The sequence below is a fragment of the Rattus norvegicus genome, chromosome 9 (genome assembly GCF_036323735.1).
Source record: "Rattus norvegicus strain BN/NHsdMcwi chromosome 9, GRCr8, whole genome shotgun sequence".
NCBI classification, from domain to species: Eukaryota; Metazoa; Chordata; class Mammalia; order Rodentia; family Muridae; genus Rattus; species Rattus norvegicus.
In genome coordinates, this window is record NC_086027.1 from 69,261,604 (window position 1) to 69,276,033 (window position 14,430).

At 43.6% G+C, this 14,430-nt stretch overlaps 1 protein-coding gene across 4 annotated transcripts in view; it reads left to right on the forward strand.

Moving 5' to 3' along the window:
- Positions 1-14,430, forward strand: part of Cyp20a1 (cytochrome P450, family 20, subfamily a, polypeptide 1) — a 49,306-nt gene that overhangs the window by 11,763 nt on the left and 23,113 nt on the right. For 3 of the 4 annotated variants that reach the window (XM_017596467.3, XM_017596468.3, NM_199401.1), the window contains 2 exon segments: positions 6,585-6,752; positions 10,523-10,601. In XM_017596467.3, coding sequence (XP_017451956.1) covers positions 6,585-6,752; positions 10,523-10,601 — 247 coding nt within the window. 4 annotated transcript variants of the gene reach the window in all.

Sequence of the window (14,430 nt, forward strand, 5' to 3'; positions counted from 1 at the left end):
GTGCTGGCCTATATGTCTCTATACCTCTTTGTCAGTGAGTCCAGTCAGAGAGCAGAAGCTCCCGGTGAACTGAATAGAGAGAAGAGGTTGGAGCAGTAAGAGTGTCTGGTCAGAACAGAAGGCTCCAGAGACGGTGGGAGAGCAGTCAGCAGCCCTGGGGATCCTCATCCCCGCAGTGAGCCCGTCCCTGCCAAATGTGTCCACAGCTGCCAGTGGCATGTAGAGTCTGTGACCCACATGAAAATGCACTGGAAATCCTCCTCTGATCCTCTGGGGAGGGCGTTCGTAGAAAGATGGCTCCCTGAGGAGTAGCTTGACTAGCAGACAGCAAAACAAGCTGCTGGCTGCAGGTCTCTGTGAAAGACCAGGGGGAAGCCAGAATCACTGAAGGTGGTTCTGCAGGAGCCGGGCCCTTTAAGGCAGAGCTGCGGTGGGAGCTCGCCAGTGCACTGCAGATGGTGGTACAGAGGAGCCACGGGCTTTGCAAAAACGTGCTGAGTAAGCACCAGGGATCACCTCACAATTCACACGAACACCGATCTCACTCAGACAGGGATGGCTTATTGAGCAGGACTGAGCGACCAGGGCCATGGTCTAGATTTAGGAACTGAACCTTGACCCCGAGTTAAGATCCTACAGGGTTTTTGTATTTTTTTAAAAAACGTATTTATTTATTATATATAAGTACACTGTGGCTCTCTTCATGCACACCAGAAGAGGGCATCAGATCCCATTACAGATGGTTGTGAGCCACCATGTGGTTGCTGGGATTTGAACTCAGGACCTCTGGAAGAGCAGTTAGTGATCTTAAAACCACTGAGCCATCTCTCCAGCTCCCCTACAGGTTTCTTAAGCCCCAAATCTACAAACATCTATGCCAAGTTATTTCACTGATCAGGATTTAGAAATAGGGGATTTCCTTAGGAACTTGTCTTTGTTGTACACTTATCCTGCCCCCTTTGGGTGGGGAACTCAGCTGTGGCAGGGCACTTGCCACGTCTAGCATTCATGTCTTAACTTGTCCACCAGGATGTCAGTTACCTATGTGCATGTCTCTTTCTGCCAAGCAGGATGTCAGTTCTCAGGGAGTCTTGGGAACTTAAGCTTTACTCAGCCACTGCTCAGAATGGAAGTCTTATTCCAGATAGTTTCTTATACTGATGCAGGGGTCTCTCCCCTGATGGGGTTCATCCCAGGCGCAGCTCACACCATGAAAGCTTATACACAGGTGCAGACAGGCAGTGCTGTTTGTCAGGTGGTTGGTTCGGGTCCAAGCTTACCGTGTGTAACGACAAAACAGTTCTACTGACTTCTACCGTGATTGGTTTCCACGGGCACAGGACACAGCAGAATATGTAATCAGTCTTGGCATTAGAAAGTTTCCTAGTAACAGCAGAAACATATGGGAAAGTCTCCTTATAATGGCAGATTAGCCAGGTAACTGTTTCCATCGAGGCCTTCACATTCCATCGAGGCCTTGATATTTTTACCTGGGTCCTAACAGGAAACAAGACTTCCTTTCTGAAAAATTCTCTCTGGTATCCTCTGTTGTTAGCCTGACATTGTGCCACAGAGCAAAGGACACAGACTTAGCAGACAAAAAGAGTGAACTGATTGGAGCCATAATAAATGGAGAAGTGGCACAAGGTCTATTTCATTAGCATTCTCTGTGAATCCCTTTCCCTCCATATTATTTGCTTAAATTCTTTCCTTTCTTCTCCCAGAGCATGCACCCCATCAATAGCTACAGCTTCAGCCTTTGTTTTTAAAGTTCTGATCCAGGTAATGGTTAATGCTTTTCTTTATTTCTTTCCTTCTGTCATCTCCTTTAAAGGTGGTGCTTCTGAGTTGCTGGTCTTAGGTGGAAACAATGGAAATTGGTGTGGATGCACTCGCGCTCTCTCTCTCTCTCTCTCTCTCTCTCTCTCTCTCTCTCAATCCCCCCCTCTGGTTTCTTGTTTATTTGGTTGGTTTGGTTTAGTTTTTCCAGACAGGGTTTTTCTTTGTAGCCCTGGCTGTCCGGGAGTTTGCTTTGTAGACCAGGTTGTCCTCAAATTCAGAGATGCGTCTGCCTCCCAAGTGCTGGGATGAAAGGCACCACCACTCCTGGCTTCCTTTCTTAATGCTTCTGTCAGGGTTTGGTGCCAAGGTTCTTGAAGAGGAAAGTGTATCGTGTGTGTGTGTGTGTGTGTGTGTGTGTGTGTGTGTGTGTGTGTGTGTGTGTGTGTATGTGTGTAGTCAACCCCCCACACTTTTGAAAGACTGCATTTAGGGCTGGCATTGTTCTGCCGCTGCTTTTAGCTACTCCAGCGAAACCTGGAGTCTCCCATGATTTAATTTGCATTTCCCTAATGATTCGTGAGGCTGGTCATCCCGTTTGCTTGCTTTGTGTGATGTTTTGTTTTGTCTTCTGTTGAGCACACATTTGTTTTACTGGCAGTCGAGATAAACACATTTATAAAGAAAATACTTAACTTTTAGCCCAAGAAATGGTTTTGACTCTTTTAAGAAAAATAACTATCCAAAAGTATTTTCCTAGCTTATAACACATTTCCAAAATAACTCTCAAAAAAAAAAAAAAAAAAAAAGCCCTACCATGAAAAAGATGTCAATACCATATGGCTTTTTTTTTTTAAAGGTTCCCAAGTTTTAAATAAACTGCTAGCAACATTTTTTTCCTTGCTTAAAAGTATGTATTATTATCATCGTGGGATGGGCCATATATAATAATTTTTTGAACAAAAAATGACTTTTACAAATTAACACATGCGTTTCAAGAGGGAAAGTTTTTCCACACCTGGTAATATTATTTTCTCTTCTTTCTATAACGTCTGAGTTACCATCAATAAGGTCCTTTTAAGACTTATTTACAAATATTTAGCTTGCATGCACTCATCTCTGGGTACCATGTGTGGGTCTGGTGTTTGGAAGGTCAGAAGAGAGCATCGGGTCCCCTGAGGCAGGAGTCACGGCAGGTTTTGAACCATGTGTGTGCTGGGAATTGAGCCTGGGCATTGTGCAAGAACACGTGCGCTCACCCCCTCAGGGGGATCTCTCCGGGTGAGTATCTGCTGTCTGTATATGATTTGGGTGGAATGTGAGGTCTTTTTGTCCATATTTTACTTCATTACTGTTACTGAGTTCCAAGAGTAGAACTGTGCTGGTCTCTTGTGAGATCCACATTTGCAAGGCTCTTCTCTAGCTCCGTTTGCCTCGGGGAGAGCAGATGTTTTTGACTGCAGTGAAATAGCACTTACTGACAGTTCTCTTCCCTAGTTGATGTTTGTTAAGGTCTCAGCACCTCTCTCAGCCTGCAGGCTGTATGTCTTCCTCATAGGATCAGGTCTTGTCCATTTTCAGCTTACCCATGTGGACTGTGGATGTAGTTAAGGTCTGGTTTCTTATGCGCCTTTTCAGTTGTTAAAAGATGGTCCCATTGAACTTTCCTGGGACTTTTTGTCAGCCATGTGTTGGGCCCCTTTCACCCTTGTCTTTTCCATTACCTGTGTGCGTCCTGGAGTCTGCTCACTCGTACAGACCTAAGCGTGCTGTCTTCTGACTTTATTTGTTCACTAATTAACGGATGGCCCACTCTGACTACTTCAACTCACTGTTGAATACAGGTGAGGCTTTGTATTTAGTCCTGTGCTTTTCTGCTCTGAGCGCTTACGTGGTGCCCTCTAATGTGTCTTTTTGATTGACAGCCGTTATTTGCTGAGACTTCATTAGCCCGGTTTTCTTTTGTTCTCTGCCTGTAGTTTAACCTAACTGATATAAAAGTCTATTCTTTTTTTCATGTTTTGGAGTTTTATGTACATATTTTTTTTCCTTAAGAATAGATTATTTTCCTCTCACGTAATATATCCTGAGCATGGTTTCCCTTGCCTCTGCTCCTCCCAGAACCTCTCCACCTCCCAGAACCTCCCCACCTCCCTCTCATACAGACCCACTTCCTTTCTGTCTCTTTAGAAAACAAACAGGCTCATAAGAGATAATAATAAAACATAACAAGATAAACTATAATAAGATAAAACAAAGCTGTCTTTGGAATTGAACAAGACAAACAGACAAAAGGAAAAGAGCCCCACAGAGAGCCCTGTTCTTCTCTGGTCTGCTGCCTCCACTTCCTCAGAGGAGTTTCCCTGGGGTATTTATTTCCTGTGGATCGGTGTGCTTTCTTCTTTATTTGTGTGCCTTGTGTTTCTGGAATTTAAAGATTTTTATTTGTTTCATGTATGTGAGTACACTGTTACTGTCTTCAGACACACCAGAAGAGGGCATCAGATCTCTTTACAGATGGTTGTGAGCCACCATGTGGTTGCTGGGAATTGAACTCGGGACCCTGGAAGAGCAGCCATTGCTGTTAGCCGCTGAGCCGTCTCTCCAGCCCGTGTTTCTCAGATTTAAAGCTGCACACTTGACTTACGCGTGGCTGCTCTGAGTATCCTGCTCGCCACCTGCCTGGGCTTTGGGGCAGCCGAGTGTGGGATTGCTATTTGTCACTCGTTCAGTCTTTCCAAAACCATCTTTGTGGACTCTGAGATACCTGCTCCCACATCTTAGCGTTCAGCTAGGGTCTTGACAGGTTCAGCACAAAGCTTGACACCAGTGAGAAAAGGAGGCAAAGCTGTGTGGTGGCGGTTGTTCGTGCCTTTAATCCCAGCACTGGGGAGGTAGGACTGGACCGATCTCTGCATTTGATGCCAAGTGGTCTACAGAGTGAGTTCCACAACAGCAGGGCTACATAGAGAAACCATGTTTAAAAAAAAAAGAAAGAAAGAAAGAAAGAAAGAAAGGGAGGGAAAAAAAGGGAAAGCTCTGTCACTGGTCGTAGACTGGCTTTGTGCTGGGAGCCCCTTACCACTTATCCAGCTCTTTATAGCCAACCTTAACTTTTACTTCCTGCTTGCACAGATGTTGACGTCTGCCAGATATGAAGCTGAGGCCTTCAGGTCTTTCTGAGCCTGTGGAAGATCTGTGGGCATGCACATGAATAGACACGCTGGTAATACGTCACCCCACCCAGGAGCACATGTTCTGGACTCCCAGTGAATTCTCCCAAACTCGTGCAGCATCAACTCCCATACAAGCTCTTTTTCTTAGGCGGCAGTGGTGGCAGTGGAACTTGGGTCAGACACAGCGCCAGCGTGTTAGGTGTTAGATTCTCATCCTGGGCAGGGCAGAGCAGGACTGTATGAGAGTTAATCACAATTCTCTGAACAACATGAAGCGTGTAACTTAGAAATGATTTCCAGAGTTCTCCACTTAATATTTCTAGAGCAGCTAAAAATCCTTAGGCGAAGAGAGACTGCGGTGTGTGGGGTTATTTTGTTGGTGGCATGAAATTAATATTTTTGTTGTATCTATGGTGGTGGGGATTGAACCCCAGACCTGATGTATGCTGGGCATGTGATCGTCCACCCAGCTACACCATCAACCTGGAAGTAATTTTGAATCTGCATAGCATTGTGTTTTAGTTGACCCCAAAGTTATTGTAAAAAAAAATATATATCAACTTGGTACTTTGAAATCCTTTTTAAGGGGCTGGAGAGATGGCTGAGCAGTTAAGAGCACCGACTGCTCTTCCAGAGGTCCTGAGTTCAATTCCCAGCAACCACATGGTGGCTCACAACCATCTGTAATAGGATCTGATGCCCTCTTCTGGTGTATCTGAAGACAGCTACAGTGTACTTATATATACAATAAATGAATAAATCTTTAAAAAAAATCCTTTTTAAGTACTACCTCCTGTTTTTCCACAGATTAAGTTTATATTAATGTTCCCTTTAAGGAGGTATATGTCTAAGAGATGCTAAATATTTTTCTTTTGAATATTCTCTTTTTTTATAGAACTTACTTGTAATTCCTTAAGAAAAGGAGGTATAGCTGTAGTTTGTGCCACACCAAGGTCTTTGCATACACTGGCTCAGAAAGCCTTTACTGTTTCCTGTAACATGGGTCGGGTCTCCCAGCCATGCAGAGTGGGGAGTGTTGTCCCAGCTCAGATGTGGAACATCTGAACTTAGGTTAGATACATTGTTGCAAGTGACTGCAGGGTCACAGCTGAAGGTAAAATCAAGGTTTTATTTTGCTGTGCTGTCAAGTTCGTAGTCTTTTACTACATAGTTTTTATTTCACAGGGAATTTGATAAGTCTGTGGGGAGGGAAAGGCTGACAGAGGCTCTGAGAGGTTCCTCCTTTTAGAGCGGTGTCCAGCACTTTGACATTGTCACACTTGTGGATTGAGTCACAGCCACTTGGGTAAATAAATCTCTACTGTTTGAAATCGACATTAATATTTTTTATTCTGTTTAAAGTCCATTAGATATAATATTATTTCCATCCTGAATTTTTAGCTTATATTTTCTATGTTTATTGTAGTGTATTTATTCTGTCTTATTTTAGAAATCGTTTTTATTTTTACTGAAGTGAAGGCCAAACCATTGCAGATTGCAGCTGAGACACAGCCAGGAATGCCTGCCTGCTTGATTTGGTTACACAGTTTATTTACATGGCCGTCTTACTGAATCCCTTGTAAGATTTAGGGAGCGCAAAATAAAGTGTTATTTTTCTGTTCTTTTCAGCTCTCAGAAGAATTATTAGACAAATGGCTGTCCTACCCAGAGACCCAGCACATACCTCTGAGCCAGCATATGCTTGGTTTTGCTTTGAAGTTTGTCACACGGATGGTACTGGGTGACACATTTGAAGGTGAACAGGAAGTCATCCGATTCCAAAAGATTCACGGCACAGTGAGTAGTGAGTCAAGGAAAAAATGATTCTTTCATCAGGCTGAGTAGTCGAATGTTGACTTTACCTCTGAAGAAGGTGTGTGTGTGTGTGTGTGTGTGTGTGTGTGTGGCGTTTATTTGTGCATGTATACCCATGTATGTGATGGTATCTTCCTCTTAATTTGTTTCATCTTAGTTTTGAGACAGTATCTCTTCCAAAGCCCTCAGCTTGTGGATTAGTTAGACTGACTGGCCAGGGAGCTCCTGGGCTCTGAGCATCCTTCAGCACAGGGTTATAGGTGTGCGGTAGCTGTGGCTGGCTTTCTGTGTGGATGCCGGGGCTCTGGTTCTCATGTTTGCATAGCAGGCATTTTACCAACTGAGCCATCTTCCCAAATGTGTGCCTTAACATTTAAGCATCTTCTTTTTGATCTAACAAGAACAATGGAAGCTAATTGGTGTAGTGTTTGTGTGTGTGTGTGTTTTCTTTTTAGATAAATACTTTTTGAAATGTAAAAAGTGTCTAATTAAATTTAAAAAATTTAAAACTTAACCAGTGTGTTATAAAAGTAATATTAAATTCTAAAGGGAAGGGGCTGGGGATTTGGCTCAGAGGTAGAGCGCTTACCTAGGAAGCGCAAGGCTCTGGGTTCGGTCCCCAGCTCCGAAAAAAAGAACAAAAAAAAAAAAAAATTCTAAAGGGAAGAGAAAGGCTAGGGGCTGGGGATTTAGCTCAGTGGTAGAGCGCTTACCTAGGAAGCGCAAGGCCCTGGGTTCAGTCCCCAGCTCCGGAAAAAAAAAAAAAAAAAAAAAAAAAAAGAAAGGCTAGAAGCTAATAGAACTAGATAGTGTCTTACATAGAAAGTTCAGCGCAGTCATTGGAGCGTGAAGACACTAATGAGGTGAGCGTGATTAGCAGCGAGACTAACTCAGTCTAAATTGAGTAGCACTGTCTTTCCTATACTCACATGTGGAGTCCTTAAATTAGTTTCAACATGAGAGCACTTATTTTCTGAAATCATATGTAGGTCATGAACCCTACCACTCCTCAGATTTGAGAAATTATTCCTAACATTATTTAAGTCTACAAGAGATTTTTTTCCTTCCTTCCTTCCTTCCTTCCTTCCTTTCTTTCTTCCTTCCTTCCTTCCTTCCTTTCTTTCTTCCTTTCTTCCTTCCTTCCTTTCTTTCCTTCTTTCTTTCCTTCTTCCTTCCTTCCTTTCTTTCTTCCTTCCTTCCTTCCTTCCTTCTTTTCTTCCTTCCTTCCTCCCTCCCTCTCTTTCTTTCTTTCTTTCTTTCTTCCTTTCTTCCTTCCTTCCTTTCTTTCTTTCCTTCTTCCTTCCTTTCTTCCTTCCTTCCTTCCTTCCTTCCTTCCTCCCTCTCTCCCTTCCTCCCTCCCTCCCTCTCTCTCTCTCTCCCTTCCTTCCTTCCTTCCTTCCTTCCTTCCTTCCTTCCTTCCTTCCTTCCTTCCTTTTTCGAGACAGAGTCTCACTGTGTACCCTGTCTCTCCTCGATCTGGCCATGTAGATTAGGCTAGCCTCAAACTCACAGAGATCTTCCCTCTTCCCGCCCCTACTGGGATCAAAGGCGTATACCATCGCACCGGATCTAATAGTTAAAACAAGGTATTTTAACTATCAAACAATAGTTAAAATAGTTCTAAACAAGAATCACCAGGAACTGGAGGGTACTACCCTGTCACTATTTAATACATATGTGTTGATGGGTGCATGTACGTGTGTGTGGAGGCCAGAGGACAACTTCAGATACCATTGTCACGAATGTCATCTGTCTCTGTCTCCCCAGTGCTGTGACTACGGTCCAGTGTCCTCACGCCCACTCTCCTAGTCAGGTTCCTGTAGCTGTGACAAAGCCGTCTGACCAAAAGCAAGCTGGGGAAGAAGAGGGTTCATTCAGCTTACACTTGACATTGTAGTCCATCACTGAGGGAAGTCAGGACAGGAACTCATACAGGGCAGGAACCTGGAGGCAGGAGCTGATGCAGAGGCCATGGAGGGTGCCACTTACTGGCTTGTTCTTCATGGCTTGCTCACCCTGCTTTCTTAAAGAACCAGGACCACCAGCCCAGAGATGGCACCACCCTCAACGGACCCTCCCACCCTTGAGAAAATGCCTTACAGCTGGATCTCATAAAGGCATTTCCTTAACTGAGGCTCCTCCTCTCTAATGGCTCTAGCTTGTGTCCAGTTGACATAAAACTAACCTCTTAAAAATATTTATTTTACGGGTTAGGGATTTAGCTCAGTGGTAGAGTGTTTGCCTAGCAAGCGCAAGGCCCTGGGTTCGGTCCCCAGTTCCGAAAAAAAAAAAAATTTATTTTAGCTGGGTGGTGGTAACACATGTCATTAATCCCAGCACTCTGAAGGCACAGGCAGACAGATCTCTGAGTTTGAGGCCAGCCTGGTCTACAAAGTAAGTTCTAGGTCAGCCACATACAAACAAAGGATTTATATCACTGGTTCATACACATGTATGTGCAGTGGTGCATTTGTGCATACATGGAGCCTAGAAGAGGGTATTGGAGTTACAGGCATTTTGCTTGTTAAAGGGACGCTGAGTTCCAAACTCTGGTCCTCATGATTGTGTAGCAAACACTCTTAAACCCTGGGCCTTTTCTCCAATCCTCTGCTTTTCTGTGTGGGAGTCAGGCTCAGGTACTCACACACAAAAGGTAAATGATTTACAGCTGAGCCATCTCCACATTTTGCAAATTTAATTTTTACATTCAAATACTATGAAATGTGCACATTAATAACTTTTGTGGGGTTTCGTTTTTCATGACAGGGTTTCTTTGTGTAGCCTTGGCTGTCCTAGAACTCACTCTGTAGACAAGGCTGGCCTTGAACTCACAGAGATTCTCTTGCTTCTGCCTCCTGAGTGCTGGGAGTAAAGGTGTGTGTCACCACTACCTGACTTACTTTTAAGGTAAGTATTAGAAACAGTTAAACTATTATTCTAAAAATATTTATCCATTCATTAGTGTGTTTTTCCTCTTTTTTTCAGAGTTTTTGAATTGTTACTAAGGATTTGTTTCTTAACTAGTGACCAGTTTTAAAAGTATTTTTTCTGCTTATTGTCTTCAAATATGAAACTAAATTTTAACACTTGCTGGGCTTAAGTTAATGTTTATCAGTATCTCCAGTGAAATAAAAATTGATAATTACTTGTTATTTATTTAATGCCCTCCTATCTGAGGGGATAAGATATGTATAATAAAATACGTATCTCACTCTGCTGCCTTTTGGTCTCTGTTTCTTTTTCCTCCTCTCCTTTTTTTGGGGGTGGGTTTGAGTGTGGTGAGGAACATATGTCGAGGGTCTTATGTAGCCCAGGCTGGTCTCTATGTAGCCAAGGATGGCCTTGAATTTCCAATCCTCCTCCCACCATCTGGGATTACAGGCAGGGCTCACCACATCCAGGTTCTGTCCTGCTGGGGATCCAATCCAATGCTAAACAGGTGTTCTACCAACCATCCTCAGCCCACATACGCCCTCTACCCCATGGGTGCTGCTTTTAAGAATGGGACGTTTTCATATGCCAGCTGAAATTAGTTTGAAAGAGCCTTGATTGAAATCATTAAAACATATCTGAGCCCTGTTCTCAGAAACCTCGGACCAAATGATCATGCAGTCAGCTGCAAAGGAACAGCTGAGGCGCTCAGATATGCTGCTAAGGGAGAACCTCAGGACCCAACAGTTTATATCACTCAACATTAATATGTAGGAAATCTGTACACCACACATAGTACTTACATGCTTTCTTGTTTTTAGGTGTGGTCTGAGATTGGAAAAGGCTTTCTAGATGGGTCACTTGATAAAAACACCACTCGGAAAAACCAGTATCAAGAGGGTAAGCTTAGCCACTCTCTCCTCCCACACCGCCTTGGCTTTTCTAGACACGGTTTCTCTGTGTAGCACTGGCTGTCCTGGAAATCACTCTGTAGACCAGGCTGGCTTTGAACTCACCTGCTGGGATCAAAGGCGACCACCACCATGTTTGCCCGGCTAGTGTAGCCACTTATAATTAACTGGTTTGGGGTGGTACCAGTTGGCAGGTAGTCTACCTTGGATCTACAGCCAAGGTCTCATCTTCAAATGCTTTTTAAAGGTTTATTTATTATGTAGATGCCTGCATGTACATCAGATCCCATTACAGGTGGTTGTGAGCCACCACGCAGTTGCTGGGAATTGAACTCAGGACCTCTGGAAGAGCAGTCAGTGCTCTTAAACTCTGAGCCGTCTCCCCAGCCCCTCATCTTCAAATTCTAATATGTATTCAGAGATACATGCGGTGATTTTAGTTGTCTTATCTCTGATGGCGAGATCACTTGTCATCTATATTTTCTCTGTGCTTTTTCCTTCTATATTTCATTCAGTGATGATTTTTTCTTCAATGAAAGATAAGAAAAAGCAGTAAGTAGAAGCTGGTACTCACCGCACAGTGAGTACACAATACATAACTTATAGAAAGCATAGGGGACACTAGAAAGCCATTCGGTCGCATGTATTATGAGTAATAAGGGGTAGAACTGTCTCAAAGAAGAAAATAGTATTTGTGACGTTTAAAATGTGACGTTTGGGGTTGGGGATTTAGCTCAGTGGTAGAGCGCTTGCCTAGGAAGCACAAGGCCCTGGGTTCGGTCCCCAGCTCCGAAAAAAAGAGCCAAAAAAAAAAAATGTGACGTTTGCCATGCATGAGTGTTGTGCCTGCATGTACGTCTGTGTACCACTTGCATGTCTGCTATTACTGAGGCCAGAAGAGAAGTCAGATCCTCTGGAGCTGTAGAGACAACTGTCGGTGTCATGTGGGTGCTAAGAACTGAACCTGGGTCCTCTCAAGAACAGCTAGTGTTTCCAACTGCCCAGTCCTCTTTCCAGCCCCCTCCCTCAAAAAAACTGCCATTATAAAATTGAGTAAAATATTGTCTAAGTTTTCTGGCAGTAATTTATAAGATTTATATATAGGGGCTGGAGAAATGGCTTAACATCCTAGTATCCATGTTGTGAAGATCACAAATACCTGTAATTCCAGCTCTGAGGGATCTGATATCCTCTTACCTCCGAGGGCATCTGCACACATTCACACACGTGCACACAGACACAAAATAGATCGTTGGTAAAGTTGTAAACTAAAAAATAAAATTTATATAGAAAAGCAGTATTGTGTAAGGCCGGGAGTCGACAGCTCGGCTGGTGACACACTGCTGCTCTAGCATGAGGACCTGAGTTCAGATTCCCAGTGGCCATCCGGAGTCTGGGTGTGGTGGTGCACAGTGTAACCCTAGCACTTGAGGGGACATTAGAGGAGGTAGTGGATCCAAGGATTTGCTGGACAGCCAGCCTAGCTGAATACCAACCTCTGTCCAGTGAAGCACCGTCTCTCAAAAAGTAAGGTGCCAGGCCATCAAAAGACTCAGTGGGTCAATGTTTGCTGGGCAAACCTGACTCTGATGTCCGATATCTTCCTCTGTCACTCCTGTCCTTAAGTTCTGAGCCTAGAGCTCACTGACTAGAGGAGACTGGCGAGCCAGCAGGCCCCAGTGACTGTGTCAACCTCCTCAGTGCCTTTTTTCTTCTTTCCATAAGCGATGGGATATTTATCAAGGTCCTTGTAGTTAAGCCCTGGTTCTTCCTCCAAGCCCTGTGTTCCCAGAAATAAGACTCAAACTCAAAATATATTTACAGATACCTTGGCCATATAGCTAGGCTCTACTCTGACTAGATCATCACTAAAATAACCTAATTATTTTAACCTACATTCTGCCAGTTACCTGTGCTCAGGTACCCTGCGTCCATTCCATTTCATCTTTCCCAAGGACCTCCTGTGCCTGGCTCTATCTCAGAATCCTTACTCCTCCAGATGTCCCACCTTCTATTCCCTGCCTAAGCCATAGGCCTTAGGCTTTTTACTTGACAGGTGATGCATCCATACAATACATAAGTTAGTCTCTCTACAGTCCTCATGGTTGTCTATTCTTTTCTTTTTTTCTTTTTTTCAGAGCTGGGGACCAAACGAACCCAGGGCCTTGCGTTTGCTAGGCAAGTGCTCTACCACTGAGCTAAATCCCCAACCCAGTCCTCGTGGTTGTATAGCAAACACTTTACTGAGCAATCCAAGCCCTGCATGTTAATATTTTACTCTGACCTGCTTCATTGCCTCCTTTTAGAATCAGACAGAGTAATGAAAACACAGATCCTGCACAGTGATGTACATGTGTGGTCCCAGCTCCTTGGTACACTGAGGCAAGAGGATCATCAATTGAAGTCAGGAGTTAGAAACCCATCTCCTAAGGGGGAAAAGGGCCTCATGAGAACAACAGATTATTTTCTATACACAGTGGTATTGCTTCATAGTCTTCTCTAAAGTATTTATGACCTACTGTGTGCTGGTTCTCACTGTGTGCACAGGCCACAAAACATCCTGTGCTCATGGTTGCTGTTCTGGGGATCATCCTGACACCCACCAGAAGCTTTTAAAATTCAGTTTGATACGTGCCCTGTGATAGTATTTGTTGTCATTCTCCTCACTTGATGGGTGTATTTAGGTTAATTCCCTTTTGCAAAAAACTATATTTCAGGAATACAATAATTCCCAAGCTTCGTTACACCACAGTATTGTGTTGTTTTGTTTTAATATTGAAATCTGCTCTCTACCTCCACTCAGATTCAATTACTATGATGTGTGACATGTGTTTTACTATTTTTAGAAATTCCTCCCAGGTAATCCTAGTGTGTGGCAGTGTGGGAATTACTGCATTATACCTTCGGCAACTCCTTTCCATGATTAATGTGTAGTCAGTTATTGAAAGCTTCCTACCTTTGGTCAAGATTTATACTGTCTTGGTATATGTTAGGTCTTTGGAGATGTTAATGACTAGGAAGAATTTTTGTGGTACCTCATTCTAGCTGGAAGAAATAAGAAATGATCCAAGTTAGTAAATTTATAGGGAGTTCTGAAAAGAAGGTGGAAAGTGAGGCCAGAAGGAGGCTAGCGCTGTGAGGTGGAGAGGCTACAATGTAGCTATCCTGAAGATGTTGCCGGTGAGGCCAGAGTGAGACTAGAAATGTGCGGTGAAGAGGCTACAATGTAGCTATCCTGACAGTGTTGCCAGTGAGGCTGGAATGAGGGTAGAGATGTGTGGTGGAGAGGTTGCAATGTAGAGGGGTTTTGTTGTTGTTTTGTTTTTTTAAATCTTGGTTGCGGCTGGTAGATGAGAATGCCAGGACAGAGGCAGAGGGAGTAACTCAGGTGCTCTTGCAGTGAAGCAGGCTAGAAAGAGACTAAGGCTTGGATCAGGTGCTAAGCAGCAGGTGATGAGGGACAGAAACAGGAGGGAACAATAGAAAACTCTGTGCTTTGAGGACAACCGTCAGCTGGCTAATGAGTTAGATAGGGAGTAAAAGAGAGTAGAAGACAGGCTGTTAGGCCAGAGTAACTGCAGAATAAAATTATTAGTAAGTAAGTTGGGAAGGTTGGGAAGATGCAATTTTGCAGAGTGATCAAGAGTTCAGTATGTTGGATGCTACGCTTAATATGCATCCGGTATCTAAGTGGAGATGTTGAGTTTGCAGTTAAATTTATGAGTCTGGAGTTTGGAGGAAAAAAAGATCCTGGCTAGAAATAAAAGTTTGGAAGTATTTGTTATATAGTTTTAAAATCTTAAGACCGGAGATCACCA